At 40.3% G+C, this 18,640-nt stretch overlaps 1 protein-coding gene across 1 annotated transcript in view; it reads right to left on the bottom strand.

Annotated features, from left to right (window-relative positions):
• LOC123849755 (phospholipid-transporting ATPase FetA-like) overlaps positions 1–18,640 on the bottom strand; it is a 111,664-nt gene that overhangs the window by 21,479 nt on the left and 71,545 nt on the right. Inside the window, exons 12-14 of the mRNA XM_045882626.3 lie at positions 9,455–9,651; positions 6,613–6,821; positions 6,034–6,077 (exon numbers count right to left, since the gene is read on the bottom strand). Of these exons, the coding sequence (XP_045738582.2) occupies positions 6,034–6,077; positions 6,613–6,821; positions 9,455–9,651 (450 nt within the window). The remainder of the gene's footprint in view (positions 1–6,033; positions 6,078–6,612; positions 6,822–9,454; positions 9,652–18,640) is intronic.

Raw genomic sequence — 18,640 nt, 5'->3', positions numbered from 1 at the left:
GGCCAGAAAAGATCTATCCCACAGGAGACAAGCTGAGCACTGGCTGGCAGACCCTTCTTGCCCCCTTTCTTCCCCAGCTACCCTGAATTATCAATGGCCATCTTCAGGCTCTACTCTTCCAAGTCCCAAATCTATGGTAATCAAACCTGAGGATATGAGGAGGTAATTGCTCCATAATAGTAAATGGTGTCTGGGAAAAATTTTGTCTCTGGCCGTCCTCTGTCTGATTTGGGGGCTGGGAAGGGAACTGAGCCCTAAGTACAGTGATATCACTGTGTTGCACTACTTCTATTTAACCCCACAGATGTCTAGAGAGGGATACTGCAAGATAGAGGCAAGGCTGTATAACAAGGAAGCTTCAGTACATACCTGTTGATCACAGACTTAATTTTGGGCCATTTTATTTGACATGTCAGCATACCTGGTTCCTTCCTGCCTCTAACCTTCATGGACCTAATATTCACTAACATTTTCCTGGCTCCTTCAGATATTGACTCTCATTCTCCATTTCAGCTAGGTTTTTAGTGACCATCTTGGGTAAACATGACTCAGTTTGGCCCTGAGACTCTATTGTCCCCATTCTGGAGTGTCATGTTAATAACAGACTTCTCCAATCCATACCAGAACTCTCAAGGATATTTCTCCAGCTCTTTGTAGTTGTGGTGCTACGTGTGCTGGGAGCCAGTATGTCAAGTATAGACATAACTCTCCTGGTTGGTGCTATGTCCGGAAAAGGTAAGTTTGTAGTGAGTTATATTGGCTCTTTTCTTTTTTTTTTTTTTTTTAAGATTTTATTTATTTACTGGAGAGAGAGAGTGAGAGAGAGAAGAAGCAGGAGGAGAGGGAGAAGCAGACTCCCCGCTGAGTGGAGAGCCCAATGCAGGGCTTGATCCTGGGACGCTGGGATCATGACCTGAGCCAAAGGCAGATGCTTAACTGACTGAGCTACCCAGGTGCCCCTATATTGGCTCTTTTCTATATCCCATCTAGAAGGAGTTTTGTCATAGCAGTGAGGAAGTATGGTTGGGTCCAGAACCAAGCCCCAGACCTGGCCAACCACAGAACTGTGGGCTCTGGAAAGTTTGTGGGTTCAGTAATTTAAGAGAATTCATTATGTAGCATCTCCTGAGGCTTTTCTAGAACTGGGCTCTTACACTGACACAGTCTTTGAAATTGGAAGCTGGTGAGTGATGAGAGAAAAGTTGGAGAGGTAGGCATGAGGTGGATCCCGCGTTACCATCTTTTTTTTTTTTTTTGCGAAGATACTTGAAATATGTTTAATAATAAAAGGCCACCAACATTCTCTTTTTATTTTTATTTGCATTTATTCTGCAGAATTTACTCCTGGGCCATAAGTTTTTGTTTCTTCAGTTTCTTCTGGGATATCTTTTTCTTCTGTGCAACCTCCTCTTCTGGTTTAGGAACAATCTGCTCTTTTTCAGTCAGGGTCATCTCAGTGTGGCAGGGAAGCTCATGTATGCGTTAATCTGACCATGAGCCCAGTACATTCTACGCCGCATCTTGGGGGCTTTGTTCACCTGGAGGTGCTCAATGACCAGAGAATCAACATCTAAACCCTTAAGTTCAGCATTACTCTCTGCATTTTTAAGCATGTGCAGTAAAAATTCAGCACTCTTCTTGGGCCACCGACCCTGTGTCCAGCCTCACTGTTTGGCCTGGGCACACCTACCAACTCCACCACTGTAGCGACGGAATGGTACACACTGCTTCTGTAAAGTGACGTCTTTCAGATACTTGGTGGCTTTTCGGATATGCATACACTTGATGGCCTGGGCAGTGAACACAAAGATTTGAACCTCTTGATTTACATGATTTCGTAGGGTTTTCTGGGTCAAGCGAATAGCGAACCATTTTCAGAGGTCACCTCAGGCTGCTTAGGGGAAGAGAGCCCTGTGTTACCATCTTATATGCAATAGGGAGTCATAGCAATTTTTTTGCTGGAAGTGATGTGTAAATAGATTTGTGTCAGCGAAAGTCCTCTGGTAGCAGCAGAATATACTAGAACTAGCAAGATGAGAAGCACAGAGACCAGTTAGGAGGCTATTCAGTAATTCACAAGAGAAATGATGTAGTGACAATAAATGTTAAATTAAGGGAATGGTTTGAAAATATAGGGAGCTAGGGGGCGCCTGGGTGGCTCAGATGGTTAGGCGTCTGCCTTCGGCTCAGGTCATGATCCCAGGGTCCTGGGATCGAGCCCCGCATCGGACTCCCTGCTCGGCGGGAAGCCTGCTTCTCCCTCTCCCACTCCCCCTGCTTGTGTTCCTGCTCTCACTATCTCTCTCTCTGTCAAATAAATAAATAAAATCTTAAAAAAAAAAATAGAAAAAGAAAATATAGGGAGCCAGAATTGATACATGATATGAGGGGTGACAGAGGGAAAGAGTTAAGAATAATTTTATATTTCCTAACTGGGGCCCTGGATAGATGGTAAGATCATTCACTGAGATAAGATACCTGTCAGGAGGAAGTTTTTAACCGGCTGAATTGGAGATACTTGAAGGACTTACAGGTAGTAATGAAAGCAGGCATATATAGTTTTGAGTAAGAGATCTGAGCTATTTTCTAATCTCCCCTTCCAGACAAGTAATGTTTGAGAACATTGGACCTGGCTGCATACAGGAGTGAGGCAGGGCAGGCTTGGAGCTGCCGTACAGCATTATCTGAGAGGCAGCATTCATGGAAAATTCTGAAACCGAAAGCCAAACAACCAGTTAAGTAAGGTTGAAAGGCAAATCCAGGTACTAGACAAAAGGATGGAAACTGGGGATATCAGGTGAGAGGAAGGGGATTCAGAATGGAGGGTAGAGGTGGTAACTGAGGAAACTCCTTGAGATGCTATGACATAGATATAGATAGTTTTTATAAAATATCTTTATTCTTGGCCATGGGTGGGAGGGAGCTACAAAGGATTCCTTGGATAGATGGATTCGGAGGTCATCAGTAAGTAGGTGGTAGTTAAAGCCATGTAAATACATGAGATTATTCAGGGAGACTATTCAGATGGGGAAGAGGTTCAATAAGAGAGCCTTGAAGAACATCAGCCCCTATGGCCAAGTTGATGAGAAAAAGCAATTAGACAGGAAGAAAAAACAAGAAGAGAGTTATTTAAAAGAAGCCAACAGACAAGAAAACTTTAAGAAAAAGTGGAGTTTACATGTTGAAATCTGCAGAGAAGCTGGGTAAGCTTAACAGCAAGTAGTCATTAATGACTTTGGCTAGGATAGTTTCAGTGGATATGATAGGACAGAGTCTGATTACTACTAGTCTGATTACTACAGTAGACTGAAGAATGCAAGAAAGGTGAGGAGTTAGAGACCTCTGTAATTGCCTGTTTACTTAACAGGACTTAACAGCAAATAGTCATTAATGACCTTGGCTAGGATAGTGTCCGTGGATATGATAGGACAGAGTCTGATTACAGAGAGTAGACTGAAGAATGAAAGAAAGGTGAGGAGTTAGAGACCTCTGTAATCGCCTGTTTACTTATATGTCTGCCAACTCTTTGAAGGTAGGGAACATGTCTCTCTTGTTTTTCTCCAACCTTTAGCATTTACTCAAAGTCTGACATATGGTTGATACTCAGTATTTTGGACTGATGGAGACAGATAATGGCTTAGAGGGTAATGCAAGAGTGGTTCTAAGTGCTTTTAAAAAAAAAATAAAAAAATAAAAATAAAAATAAAATATAAAAATTTATTATTAGTGGTTACGTCTGGTTAATGGGCTAAGGGTTATTTTACTATTTTATTTATTCTAACTATGTATTTTATTTTATTTTAAATTAATGCTCTTTTTTTAGAATAGTCTTAGGTTTACAGAAAAATTGAGCAGAAGTACAGGAAGTCCCCATATGCTCTCTCTCTCTCCTTTCTACTCTGGTTTCTTCTATTAACAAACATCTCACATTAGTGTAGTTCATTTGTTATAATTGAGGATCCAATATTGATACATTATTATGAACAAAAGTCTGTAGTTTACATTAGAATTCAGTCTGCATTGTACAGTTCTATGGGTTTTGAAACATGCATATTGTAATGAATCCACCATGACAGCATCACACAGAATAGTTGCACTGCCCTAAAAATCTCCTGTTCTCCACTCTTCATCTCTCTCTCCACCTCTTCCCAAACCCCTAGCAACCACTGATCTTTTTACCGTCTTTACTGTTTTGCCTTTTCCAGAATGTCATATAGTTGGAATCATACAGTATATGCCTTTTCAGATTGGCTTCTTTCACTTAGCAATATGCATTTAAAGTTCTTCCCTGGGGCACCTGGGTGGCTCAGTCAGTTAAGCAGCTGCCTTCGGCTCAGGTCATGATCTCAGGGTCCTGGGATCAGCCTTGCATCTGGCTCCCTGCTCAGTGGGGAGTCTGTTTCTCCCTCTCCCTTCACCCGCTTGTACTCCCTCTCTCTCTCACAAATAAATAAATAAAATATTTTTAAGAAGTTCTTCTTTGTGTGTGTGTGGCTTGACAGCTCATGTCTTTTTACTGCTGTATAACATTCCATTGTATGGATGTATTAAGTATTTTTTTAAAGAAAAGGAAAATTTGAGTTGAGGGGAAAGAATCACGTAAGAAGATAAGTTTCAGATATTAAGAAAGAACACAGGATTGACTGAGGTTCCTGAAGTAGGAAGGATATGGGAAAAAAATAATTCCCATATACTTTGGTGGAATTATAAATTGATACAATCTATCTAGAGAGCAATATGGCAATATTAAATTCATTAAAAATGTGGCTACCCTTTGACCAGCCAATTTCATTTCTAGGACTTTATTCTAAGGAAATAATTATCAGAAGAAGAGACAAAAATGTATGTACCAGGGTGCTTACCACAATGCTATTTATAATAGCAAAAGAAAATGGAATAAAAATAGGGGATTGGTTAAATAAATTAAGGTATACCAATACAACTGGATATGCCACTCATTCAAAATGATCATGCAGACCTAAATTTACTGACATGGAAAGAAGCCAACAATATATGTCAAGTGAATACAAAGGAAGCTGAAAATAGCATACATGCTATAATGCTTCCTCTTTCCTTCCTTTTCTTTCTTTCTTTCCTTATTTTCTTTCTTCTCCTTCCTCCCTCCCTCCCTTCCATCTATCCATTCATATGTCTATCATCAGATCTTGATGTATATGTGTGTGCATATACACACATGAAAAACATCTGAAAGAGTATACCCCTAAATTTTACACTGGTTTTCTACAAGGGATTGAGTGGTTTTAACTTTCTTCTTCATGTATTTCTGTATTGTTTGGATTTTTTTTTATAGTGAGTGTAGATTATTTTTTAAACAGAAAGGAACAAGAAAGGTATTTTCATTTTATTTTTTTTAAAGATTTTATTTATTTATTTGAGAGAGAGAGAGAGAGAACGAGAGACAGAGAGCATGAGAGGGAGGAGGGTCAGAGGGAGAAGCAGACTCCCTGCCGAGCAGGGAGCCCGATGCGGGACTTGATCCCGGGACTCCAGGATCATGACCCGAGCTGAAGGCAGTCGCTTAACCAACTGAGCCACCCAGGCGCCCAGGTATTTTCATTTTAAAATACAGATTTTAAAAAAGAATTAATCAACAAATGGGAGTTGAGCTATAAAATATGAATATTTAAAATGTGAGGAATTCATGGGGTGCCTGGGTGGCTCAGTCAGGTAAGCGTCTGCCTTCGGCTCAGGTCAGGACCCCAGGGTCCTGGGATCGACCCCTGCATCAGGCTCCTCACTCAGCAGGGAGTCTGCGTCTCCCTCTGTCCCCTGCTTGTGTTCTCTCTCTCTCTGACAAATAAATAAAATCTTTTTATAAAAAAATAAATAAAACACAAACCCGAATCCCCTCAAATAAACGTAGGCCATTTCTATAATGCTTTCTGATATTATGGGGCCAACAGAAGCTTTACTATTTCAGGAGCTAAGGGCCTCCCATTTGTGTCAAAGATGCTGCTGTGCAGCACAGCTTCAGTGCCCACATGCATTTCACAGGGAGCTGCAATCACTCACCTCAGAGACGTCTACCCTCTGTCCATGCTTGTCATAGACACCACCTGTTGGTAAGGGAACAGAGCAGAGACTTGGCAAGGGTTTTAAGGAAAGGTTTAAATTTTTTTGTTGTAGTAAAATACATGTAACATAAAACGTTAACCATTATTGAGTGTATAATTCAGTGGCATTAATTACATTCCTTTGATGACTTCTCTCAAGACTGCTTATTGGTCTGAAGGGGAACCAGGAGATTAGCAGCTTCAACAACATGCTGGTTTCTCTGTTTGATTTAATATGAGAGTGAACTGACACTCTCAAGACATCGGGAATTCCTCGAGGACAGAGATTAAGTCTTGTACATCTAGGTATTTCCAATGTCCAACACAATGGATTACCTCTATAAGGTGTTGAATAAATGCTTTTTGGTAAGCAACTAAATGGAGTAGGGGACCTTTGCCTAGTGAATAGAGAAGGCTGGAAAATAAGAGGTAAATGTGAATTTCAGAGGCATATAGATTTAGAGGGAGATTACTCTCGAAAACAATCTGCAAGGTAGAATTTCCCTAGGACTCAGGGAAAGCAGGAAGGCATGCATACCATAGAATATCCCATTAATAGAACACTTATTGAAAATCATGATGTTCTGAGTCAGGGTTCCTGTTTTGTCAGAGAACACATATTTGACCTGGCCGAGCTCCTCATTAAGGGTGGTGGTTCGAGCCTGTGCTGGCGTGTTCTTTGGTGCACAAAACATCTTCCGATCCCAGTTGATATAGTAACTGTTGCCCAATCTTATTATCTCAACACTATGAAGAAAGCAAGAAAAGAAGGGTCCTGGGTCAGAACAGATCAAATACATCATCGTGGTTTCCTTCTTAACAGTCCTGTGATAGGTCAGGTGAGCACCTGAAAATCAGAATATCTTCCTTGGGAACCTACCATGGATTTTGAAGGACGCTTCCCACCAGCCAACCCTATGTAATTCTGATTTTGACCATTATCATTCAGGGCTTTACCACCTGAGACATACTTGATTAATTTTGCTGAGGCATAACCCCCTTTCATTCTTTCTTCTTCCAAAACATACCCAGGAAAAGTAAAATATTTTGAATTTCTGTAGTAATGCAAGGCCTGACAGAATTAAGAACTAACTAATAAAAGGCTGCCCAGGTTTAATTAGAGGATTACTGTGGCTGTCATGTAAATCCACTGGTGAGGAAGAGAGAAATTTGAAACACTCAGAAGCTTCTTTGTTTCAGAAAAGGGAAAGATGTGTGAAAATCAGAAACAGCTTATAGAAGCTGACCTTCTGATAGATGTCCTGGCAGACCCAATCTGCCTGTGGGGTAGCTTCTCCCTCACCCCCACCCCCAATAGTGTCCTCTTCACTTTATCTGAATTTTCCCTATTGTCTTTGTCACATTCCTCTTCTGTTACAAGTAAGGTACATTATAGATTCTTTATGGTTAACAAGCATCTTCATTTTAACACGGTAAGATTTTTAAGGGGCCTCCTTCCTATCATCATTCATGCTTAATGTGTGTTAGTTTAGGTTGCTTCTAAGAGACAGCTGCATTGAGCAACATGGATTTTTTTATTTCAGGTGAGGTCGGAGGGCTCTAGCCCACATTAATTTTTTTTTTAAAGATTTTATTTATCCATCTGAGAGAGAGAATGAGATAGAGAGAGCATGAGAGGGGGGAGGGTCAGAGGGAGAAGCAGACTCCCTGCTGAGCAGGGAGCCCGATGTGGGACTCGATCCCAGGACTCCAGGATCATGACCTGAGCCAAAGGCAGTCGCTTAACCAACTGAGCCACCCAGGTGCCCCTCTAGCCCACATTATTGACTACTAGACCTCATGCATTGAATCTTGATCCCTCCCTTCCTTTGCCATACTAACCAACATAGCAATTTCTCTAAACCCAAACATATAGTCATATTATTTCTATCCTTAGGAAGGTCTTTCCTGCTTTTAGGATAAAATCCAAACTGCTTGGCCTGGCATTTAAGGCTCTCCTGGATCTGATGCTAAATTACCATCCAACACTTTGCCCTAGGCTACTCACTGTTCTCTGACCAGATCAAGCTTTTAAAAAACACCAAACCTTCATACATGCTGATCTTTCTGTTTGCAATATTGTTTTGCTATTTTGTACTTGGTGAATTTTACTCTTTTCTCAAATACCAGTTTGATTATTACTTTTTCTGTAAATCCCCAAGGCGCTTCAGGTAGAATCAACCCATTCTTTTTCTAGTCTCCCATAGCATTCCCATATATATTCCTATTACATCATTTTCCATATTGTACCATAATTATTTAAGTATCTGTTTCCATGGCTATGTTATAAGCTTATCTAGAGAAACAGCTGTCTTGTTATTCATGTTTCTATTTCTAGCACCTAATATAGTGCTTGGCACATAGTAGGTGCCCAATAAATATTAAATTAATAAAATAATTTAGTCACTTAGGGTGCTTTTCAAGTTGGACTGTCCCAGTTCAGGGTTTAGGAAACTTGGGAAGAAGGATGTGAAAATGTGTCTGGGTGTGCATGTGTGAAAGGGAATGATGAAAACAAAAAGGAGAGCAAAGATTTATTTTACCTATTTCAAATTTTTGTCCATGCAAAGAGGAGGAAACATCCTTTTCTTCGCCAACTTTTAGAAACCAGAACTTAGGTCATAATTATACCTATCTACCATTTGCCACATTGTTTCTATGGGAAAACAAATTGTGAGTTCTGATTAACTGATTTACAAATGAATGTTTGGAACCTATCTGTTTAATTAACTAGGGGCTGCCTGGCTTGAGCTTCAGCATCACCAAATTTGTGTGCATTTTTTCTAATTATTGCATGTGTTTAATATGTCTTATTTAGTCATTTACATTAAAAGCCATTTGAGGGTAGGGATGATTTTCTTTTTGTATAACTCACATAGTATCTAGCACAGTATTCTGGATATGGAAAGCACTTACACAATCTCTAGGCATTTCTTTTTTTTTGTTTTTAAACACTTGGACAAGAAGTTTGGCAGTTTCTTATCCTTTTTTTTTTTTTTTTAAGATTTATTTATTTATTTGAGAGAGAGAGAATGCGCAAGAGCAAGAACAAGTGGGAGGGTCGGAGGGAGAGGGAAAGAGAGAATCCCAAGTGTACTCTGCGCTGAGTGCAGAGCCAGATGCAGGGCTCAATCTTGGGACCGTGAGATCATGACCTGAGCTGAAACCAAGAGTCGGACACTTAACTGACTGCATCGCCCAGGCACCCCTATCTTTAGACATTTCTCAGAGTGTTTTGTACATTGGGCACTGTGGGAAGTAAAGAGTTGAAGAGCACACAATCTATGCTTTCTAAACATTCACACTCTATTTGGGGAGTTAAGCAGGAAGTATAAAGTCAGTTCCTCCCCCTATAACACAAAGTGGTCAAAAAAGCCTACCTGACATAAAGGGAAATGGGCACCATAGTGTTGAGAATAATGAAGTAGGACCAGAATATGAGGACAGCAGAGACAACTGATGAAGACACATATTCTTTCCATGGCAGAAAATCCTGGAAGTAGTAGCCTCTCTTGTTCTCCCAAATGCCATGCCCAATTGCTAGGATAAAACACATGCTGCCTAAAAACAGGAAAATCTGAAAATCAAAAAAAGAATTAAATTAACATTTCATCCAAGGCATGTGCTGCTTCAGATCTACCTTTTGGAGACTTATCTCTCAACAAACTTCTCTCTGTTCTTGGAGGTCAGGGGGGCCCTATAGTTCATAGGCTCTAAACAGTACTACACAGACAGGAAAAAAAAAAAAAAGCCCAGCAGGAGCCATCCTTGGGATTTTGAAGGAAAATAAAAGTAACTAAACTATATTAAATACTAATTATCAGGAACTGTGCTAAGTACTTTACATATGTTATTTAATTTAATAGTTATAAAACCTCTCTTTTAGTAATAGATGAGGAAATTGATATTAAGAGTATAAAAGTATTTTGCCTCAAGTCACTTAGCTACTAACTAGCATGGAGCCCAATGTGGGGCTCAATCTCATGACCGTGAGATCATGACCTGAGCCAAAACCAAGAGTTAGGTGCTTAACTGACTGTACCACCCAGTTGCCCCTAAAGATACCTTCTTACTCAAGATGATGGTTCCAGATAATCTCAACCTGCCATCAGGTTGAGAGAGAAAAGGACATAGAGGGACAAGGAAGCAAAAAAGACAAATTTGAGAATGATGTTTAGAAAAGAAGTTTGGGAAGAGGAGATAATCTTCCTGAACTCATTTTACAAGGCCAGCATCACTGGTAGCAAAGCTAGATGAGGACACTACAAGAAAAGAAAACAATAAGCCAATATCCTTGATGAATATAGATGCAAAACTTCTCAACAAAATACTAGCAAACCAAATTCAACATCCCATTGAAAGGATTATACACTGTGATCAATTGGGATTTAGATATTAATGAAAGAAAGTGGAGACACAAATAAATGCAAAGATGTTCTATGTTCATGGATTGGAGCAGTAAACATTGTTAAATGCCTATACTACCCAAAGCTATCTATAGATTCAATGTAATCCCTATCAAGATTCCAATGGCATTTTTTTTTTTTGCAGAAATAGAAAGAATAATCCTAAAATTTCTATGGAACCCTGAAAAACCTTGAATAGCCAAAGTAATCTTGAGAAAGAAAACAAAGCTGGATGCATCACATGTCCTCATTTCAAACTATATTACAAAGCTATACTAATCAAAACAGTATGGGGGCGCCTGGGTGGCTCAGTCAGTAAAGCGGCTGCCTTTGGCTCAGGTCATGATCCCAGGGTCCTGGGATTGAGCCCCACATCGGGCTCCTTGCTCAGTGGGGAGCCTGCTTCTCTCCTGCCTGTCGCTTCCCCTGCTTGTGCTTGCTCTCTCCCTCTCTCTCTCTGTGTCAAATAAATAAAATCTTAAAACAAAAAACAACAGTATGATACTGTCATAAACACAGACATATACACCAGTGGAACAGAATCAAGAGTCCAGAGATAAACCCATGCACATATGGCCAATTGATACTGGGCAAGAGAGGCAAGAATACTCAATGGAGAAAAGACAGACTCTTCAATAAATGGTGCTGGAAAAACTAGATACTCATATGCAAAAGAATGAAACTGTATCCCTATCTTATACCTCTCACAAAAATTTATTCAAAAAGGATTAAAGACTTAAATGTAAAACCTGAAACCACAAAACTCCTAGGGAAAAAAAAAAACAGAGAAAAAGCTCTTTGACAACAGTTTGGCAATGATTTTATGGATGTGACAACCAAAAAGCACAAGCAACAAAAGCAAAAATAAACAAGTGGGATTACATCAAATTAAAGGCTTCTGCACAACAAAAGAAATAATCAACAAATAAAAAGGCAATCTATGGAGTGAGAGAAGATATTTGCAAACCATTTATCTGATAAGAGGTTAATATCTAAAATACATATGGGGCGCCTGGGTGGCTCAGTCGTTAAGAGTCTGCCTTCGGCTCAGGTCATGATCCCAGGGTCCTGGGATCAAGTCCCACATCGGGCTCCCTGCTCGGCAGGAAGCCTGCTTCTCGCTCTCCCACTCCCCCTGCTTGTGTTCCTGCTCTCGCTATCTCTCTCTCTGTCAAATAAATAAATAAAATCTTAAAAAAAAAATACATATGGAAGTCATGCAACTCAATAGCAAATAGCAAAAAAGCAAATAATTTGATTAAAAAATGGGCAAAGGACCTAAAGAGATAATAGGCTTCTTTTTTTAAATTAAAAAAAATTTTTTTTAAAGATTTTACTATCGGGCGCCTGGGTGGCTCAGTTGGTTAAGCAACTGCCTTCGGCTCAGGTCATGATCCTGGAGTCCCGGGATCGAGTCCTGCATCAGGCTCCCTGCTCGGCGGGGAGCCTGCTTCTCCCTCTGACCCTCCCCCCTCTCATGTGCTCTCTGTCTCTCTCATTCTCTCTGTCTCAAATAAATAAATAAAATCTTAAAAAAAAAAGATTTTATTTATCTATGTGAGAGAGACAGTGCACACTTACAAGTGGCGGGGGGTGAGGAGCAGAGGGAGAGGGAGAAGCAGACTTCCCACTGAGCAGAGAGCCTGAAGCAGGGCTCCATCCCAGAACCCTGAGATCATGACCTGTGCTGAAGGTAGCCACTTAACTGACTGAGCCATCCAGGCACCCTGATAATAGGTTTCAAATATTTATTTCATATTTAGATTTCAAATGCCCAAAAGGTGCGTGAAAAGATACTCAACATCACTAATTATCAGGGAAACGCAAATCAAAACCACAATGAGATGTCACCTTAGAAAGGCTATAATTGGCACATACACACACGCACTGCACAGATTTCCAGTATTAACACGTCTTGATAGAAATGAAGGACTCCAAGAAATGAGAGAAGAGCGTGAGTCATGGACAACAGGTCTTTAACAGATTTTGAAACTACAAACTCACATCCACAGTGGTTTCATGTTGACAGATTTCATATTTTGAAAGCTTCAGATATTTTATAATGAAACATGCCATGTGGAAACTTTGAAGCACAGAATTCTGCCAAACACTTGAATAAAGAATTCCTCACCTGGTATGTAAGAGACTTCTCACTACCACCATGACAAACCAGGAGAAGTGGGCCCACCTTAGTCCCTCAGGATTTTCCCAACTTCAGAAATATGCTGAGTGTTTAATCTAGCCTTCAAGCTCTGTCACACAGGGATCTGTCACACTATTTGGTTAAGAAGTAAATTATACTGAACGGGAGGTGGAGCAAGATGGCGGAGGAGTACGAGACCTGGATTTCATCTGGTCCCAGGAATTCAGCTGGATAGGGATCAAATCATCCTGAACACCTATGAACTCAACAGGAGATCGAAGAAAAGAATAGCAACAACTCTCTGAACAGAAAAGTGACCACTTTCTGGAAGGTAGGACGTGCGGATAAGTGAATCCGAGGGGATATTCCGGAGGATAGATGGCGGGGGAGGGGGCCTCCGTCAGCCACTTACCGACAAGTGATAGAGCTGCGGAGCACAAAATCGGAACTTTTAGAAGTCGGCTCCACTGAGGGACGTCGCTCCAGTGGCTAAGCGGGGTGTGGAACCCTCGTGGGACAGTGTGGTCTCAGGACCCTCGGGGTCACAGAAAGACCGGGGGTGCCTGAGTGCAGCAGAGCTCCCAGGTATTGGAGCGGGGAAGCTGGCTGCAGAGACAGAGCCCAGGCGTGGGCTCTCAGCTCGGGGTTGCCATAAACCGTGATCCGTGGCATAGTCGGGCCACTGCTCCTCCAGCAGGGACCCAACAAGTGGCAGATCCGGGGAGACTCACCTTCCTCCCCCAGGAGGAGCAGCGCCAGAGCGCACTGCAGGGATCTGCTGGGTTTGGAGACTCCACACCGAGTCAGGTGCCAGAGCTAGAAACGCTCGGTCACAGCCCGGATGAGCAAGGAGTGCGGCCGGAGACCGGGGAGATGGGAGTGATTGACTGCTTTACTCTGGGGGCTCACTGAGGAGTGGGGCCCCGAGTTCTCGGCTCCTCCGGGGCAGAGATTGGGAGGCTGCCATTTTCACTCTCATCCTCCAAAGCTGTATGGAAAGCTTGCAGGGAACAAAAGCTCCCGAGAGCAAACCTGAGCAGATTACTTAGCCTGGACCCGGCAAGTGCAGGACAATTCCGCCTCCGGCAAAGACATTTGGGAACCACGGCAACAGGACCCTCCCCCAGAAGATCAGCAAGAACAGCCAGCCAAGACCAAGTTTACCCATCAATGAGAACGGCAGAACTCCAGCGCTAGGGGAATACTGCACATAGAATTCATGGCTTTTTTACTATGATTCTTTAGTCTTTCAAAGTTCATTTTTTTTAAAAAGATTTTATTTATTTATTTGAGAGAGAGAGAATGAGAGAGAACACATGAGGGGGGGAGGGTCAGAGGGAGAAGCAGACTCCCTGCCGAGCAGGGAGCCCGATGTGGGACTCGATCCAGGGACTCCAGGATCATGACCTGAGCCGAAGGCAGTCGCTTAACCAACTGAGCCACCCAGGCGCCCACAAAGTTCATTTTTTTAACTGTCTTTTTTTTTTTGAATTTTTCTTTTTCCCTTTTTCAACCAACATCTTATCAATCCCCTTTTTTAAAAAAACATTTTTATTTTTCATTTTTAGAGTCATATCCTATCCCTTCATAGTAGTTACCCTTACTTTTGGCATATATATATAAGTTGTTCTCTCTTTAAAATTTTGAGATACAGTTTCTTCTAACAGATCCAAATATACCCTAAATCTCTAGTGTATGGCTTTGTTCTAGTCTCCTGCCTGATCACATTCTCTCCCTTTTTAAAAAAAATCCTCTTCTTTTTTTCAAATAACTTATCAATTCCTTTTATAAAATCTTTTATAATTTTCATCTTTACAGTCATATTCCATCCCTTCATTGTATTAACCCTTATTTTTGTACATATATAAGTTTATCTTTCTTTAAAATTTTGGGAGGCACTTCTAACAGACCAAAATACACCCAAAATCTAGTGTGTGGCACTGATCTATGCACCAGCCTGATCATATTTGATCATATTCTTTTTGTTTTGTTTTGTTCTGTTTTTGTTTGTTTTTATCTTTTTCTTTTTCTTTTTGTTCTTTTTCTTTTTTCTTTCTTTCCTTCTTTTCCCCTGGTTTCAGGTCTTTTCTGATTTGTTTAGAGTATATTTTCTGGGGACATTGTTACCCTGTTAGCATTTTGTTCTCTCATTCATCTATTCTCCTCTGGACAAAATGACAAGATGGAAAAAATCACCTCAACAAAAAGAACAAGAGGCAGTACTGACTGCCAGGGGCCTACTCAATATGGACATTAATACGATGTCGGAACTAGAGTTCAGAATGATGATTTTAAAGATACTAGCTGGGCTTGAAAAAAACATGGAAGTTATTAGAGAAACCCTTTCTGGAGAAATAAAAGAACTAAAATTTAACCAAGTTGAAATCAAAAAGGCTATTAATGAGGTGCAATCAAAAATGGGGGCTCTAACTGCTAGGATAAATGAGGCAGAAGAGAGAATTAGCGATATAGAAGACCAAATGGTGGAAAATAAAGAAGCTGAGAAAAAGAGAGATAAACAACTACTGGATCACGAGGGCAGAATTCGAGAGACAAGTGATACCATAAGACGAAACAATATGAGAATAATTGGGATCCCAGAAGAAGAAGAAAGAGAGAGAGGGGCAGAAGGTATATTGGAGCAAATTATAGCAGAGAATTTCCCTAATTTGGGGAAGGAAACAAGCATCAAAATCCAGGAGGCATAGAGAACCCCTCTCAAAATCAATAAAAATAGGTCAACACCCCAACATCTAATAGTAAAACTTACGAGTCTCAGAGACAAAGAGAAAATCCTGAAAGCAGCTCAGGAGAAGAGATATGTAACCTACAATGGTAGAAACATTAGATTGGCAACAGACCTATCCACAGAGACCTGGCAGGCCAGAAAGGACTGGCATAATATATTCAGAGCACTAAATGAGAAAAATATGCAGGCAAGAATACTATATCCAGGTAGGCTGTCATTGAAAATAGAAGGAGAGATACAAAGCTTCCAGGACAAACAAAAACTAAAGGAATTTGCAAACAAAAAACCAGCCCTACAAGAAATATTGAAAGGGGTCCTCTAAGCAAAGAGAGAGCCTAAAAGCAACATAGACCAGAAAGGAACACAGACAGTATACAGTAACAGTCACCTTACAGGCAATACAATGGCACTCAATTCGTATCTTTCAATAATTACCCTGAATGTAAATGGGCTAAATGCCCCAATCAAAAGACACAGGCTATCGGATTGGATAAAAAAACCAGAGCCATCAATATGCTGTCTGCAAGAGACTCATTTTAGACCCAAAGACATCCCCAGATTGAAAGTGAAGGGGTGGAAAACCATTTACCATGCTAATGGACACCAAAAGAAACCTGGGGTGGCAATCCTTATATCAGACAAATTAGATTTTAAACCAAAGACTGTAATAAGAGATGAGGAAGGACACTATATCATACTTAAAGGGTCTAGCCAACAAGAAGATCTAACAATTGTAAATATCTATGCCCCTAACATGGGAGTGGCCAATTATATAAGGCAATTAATAACAAAAGCAAAGAAACACATCGACAACAATACAATAATAGTAGGGGACTTTAACACCCCCCTCACTGAAATGGACAGATCATCTAAGCAAAAGATCAACAAGGAAATAAAGACTTTAAATAACACACTGGACCAAATGAACCTCACAGATCTATTCAGAACATTCCATCCCAAAGCAACAGAATACACATTCTTCTCTAGTGCCCATGGAACATTCTCCAGAATAGATCACATCCTAGGTCACAAATCAGGTCTCAACTGGTACCAAAAGATTGGGATCACTCCCTGCATATTTTCAGACCACAATGCTTTGAAACTAGAACTCAATCACAAGAGGAAAGTTGGAAAGAACTCAAATACATGGAAGCTAAAGAGCATCCTACTAAAGAATGAATGGGTCAACCAGGAAATTAAAGAAGAATTTTAAAAATTCAAGGAAACAAATAAAAATGAAAACACAACTGTTCAAAATCTTTGGGATACAGCAAAGGCAGTCCTAAGAAGAAAGTATATAGCAATACAAGCCTTTCTCAAGAAACAAGAAAGGTCTCAAATACACAACCTAACCCTAAACCTAAAGGAGCTGGAGAAAGAACAGCAAATAAAGCCTAAACCCAGCAGGAGAAGAGAAATAATAAAGATCAGAGCGGAAATCAATGAAATAGAAACCAAAAGAACAGTAGAACAGATCAACGAAAGTAGGAGCTGGTTCTTTGAAAGAATTAACAAGATGATTAAACCCCTGGCCAGACTTATCAAAAAGAAAAGAGAAATGGCCCAAATCAACAAAATCATGAATGAAAGAGGAGAGATCACAAGCAACACCAAAGAAATACAAACAATTATAAGAACATATTATGAGCAACTATATGCCAGCAAATTAGATAATCTGGAAGAAATGGATGCATTCCTAGAGATGTATCAACTACCAAAACTGAACCAGGAAGAAATAGAAAACCTGAACAGACCTATAACCACTAAGGAAATTGAAGCAGTAATAAAAAATCTCCCAACAAACAAAAGCCCAGGGCCAGATGGCTTCAAGGGGAATTCTACCAAACATTTAAAGAAGAATTAATACCTATTCCTCTGAAACTGTTCCAAAAAATAGAAATGGAAGGAAAACTTCCAAACTCGTTTTATGAGGCCACCATTACCTTGATCCCCAAACCAGACAAAGACCCCATCAAAAAGGAGAATTACAGACCAATATCCTTGATGAACACAGATGGAAAAATTCTCACCAAAATACTAGCCAATAGGATCCAACAGTACATTAAAAGGATTATTCACCATGACCAAGTGGGATTTATCCCTGGGCTGCAAGTTTGGTTCAACATCTGCAAATCAATCAATGTGATACAATACATTAATAAAAGAAAGAACAAGAACCATATGATCCTCTCAATAGATGCAGGAAAAGCATTTGACAAAAGTACAGCAACCTTTCTTAATCAAAACTCTTCAGAGTATAGGCATAGAGGGTACATACCTCAATAACATAAAAGCCATCTATGAAAAACCCACAGCGAATATCATTCTCAATGGGGAAAACCTGAGAGCTTTCCCCCTAAGGTCAGGAACATGGCAGGGACGTCCACTATCACCACTGCTATTCAACATAGTATTAGAAGTCCTAGCCACAGCAATCAGACAACAAAAAGAAATAAAAGGCATCCAAACTGGCAAAGAAGAAGGTCAAACTCTCACTGTTTGCAGATGATATGATACTTTATGTGGAAAACCCAAAAGACTCCACCCCAAAACTGCTAGTACTCATACAGGAATTGAGTAAAGTGGCAGGATATAAAATCAATGCACAGAAATCAGTGGCATTCCTATACACCAACAAGAAGACAGACGAAAGAGAAATTAAGGAGTTGATCCCATTTACAATTGCACCCAAAACCATAAGATACCTAGGAATAAATCTAAATAAAGAGGCAAAGAATCTGTACTCAGGAAACTATAAAATACTCATGAAAGAAACTGAGGAAGACACAAAGACATGGAAAAACGTTCCATGCTCATGGATTGGAAGAACAAATATTGTGAAGATGTCAATGCTACCTAGAGCAATCTACACATTCAATGCAATCCCCATCAAAACACCATCCACTTTTTTCAAAGAAATGGAACAAATAATCCTAAAATTTGTATGGAACCAGAAAAGACCTCAAATAGCCAGAGGAATGTTGAAAAAGAAAAGCAAAGCTGGCGGCATCACAATTCCGGACTTCAAGCTCTATTACAAAGCTGTCATCATCAAGACAGTATGGTACTGGCACAAAAACAGACACATAGATCAATGGAACAGAATAGAGAGCCCAGAAATGGACCCTCAACTCTATGGTCAACTCATCTTCGACAAAGCAGGAAAGAATGTCCAGTGGAAAAAAGACAGTCTCTTCAACAAATGGTGTTGCGAAAATTGGACAGCCACATGCAGAAGAATTTCCTTACACCACACACAAAAATAGAC

Source organism: Mirounga angustirostris, unplaced genomic scaffold (assembly GCF_029215605.1).
Source record: "Mirounga angustirostris isolate CCGP_5_RB_7025 unplaced genomic scaffold, mMirAng1.0.hap1 SCAF_15, whole genome shotgun sequence".
Lineage (NCBI taxonomy): Eukaryota > Metazoa > Chordata > Mammalia > Carnivora > Phocidae > Mirounga > Mirounga angustirostris.
The sequence above is the reverse complement of the archived record's forward strand: the minus strand, read 5'-3'. Positions and strand labels throughout refer to the sequence as shown.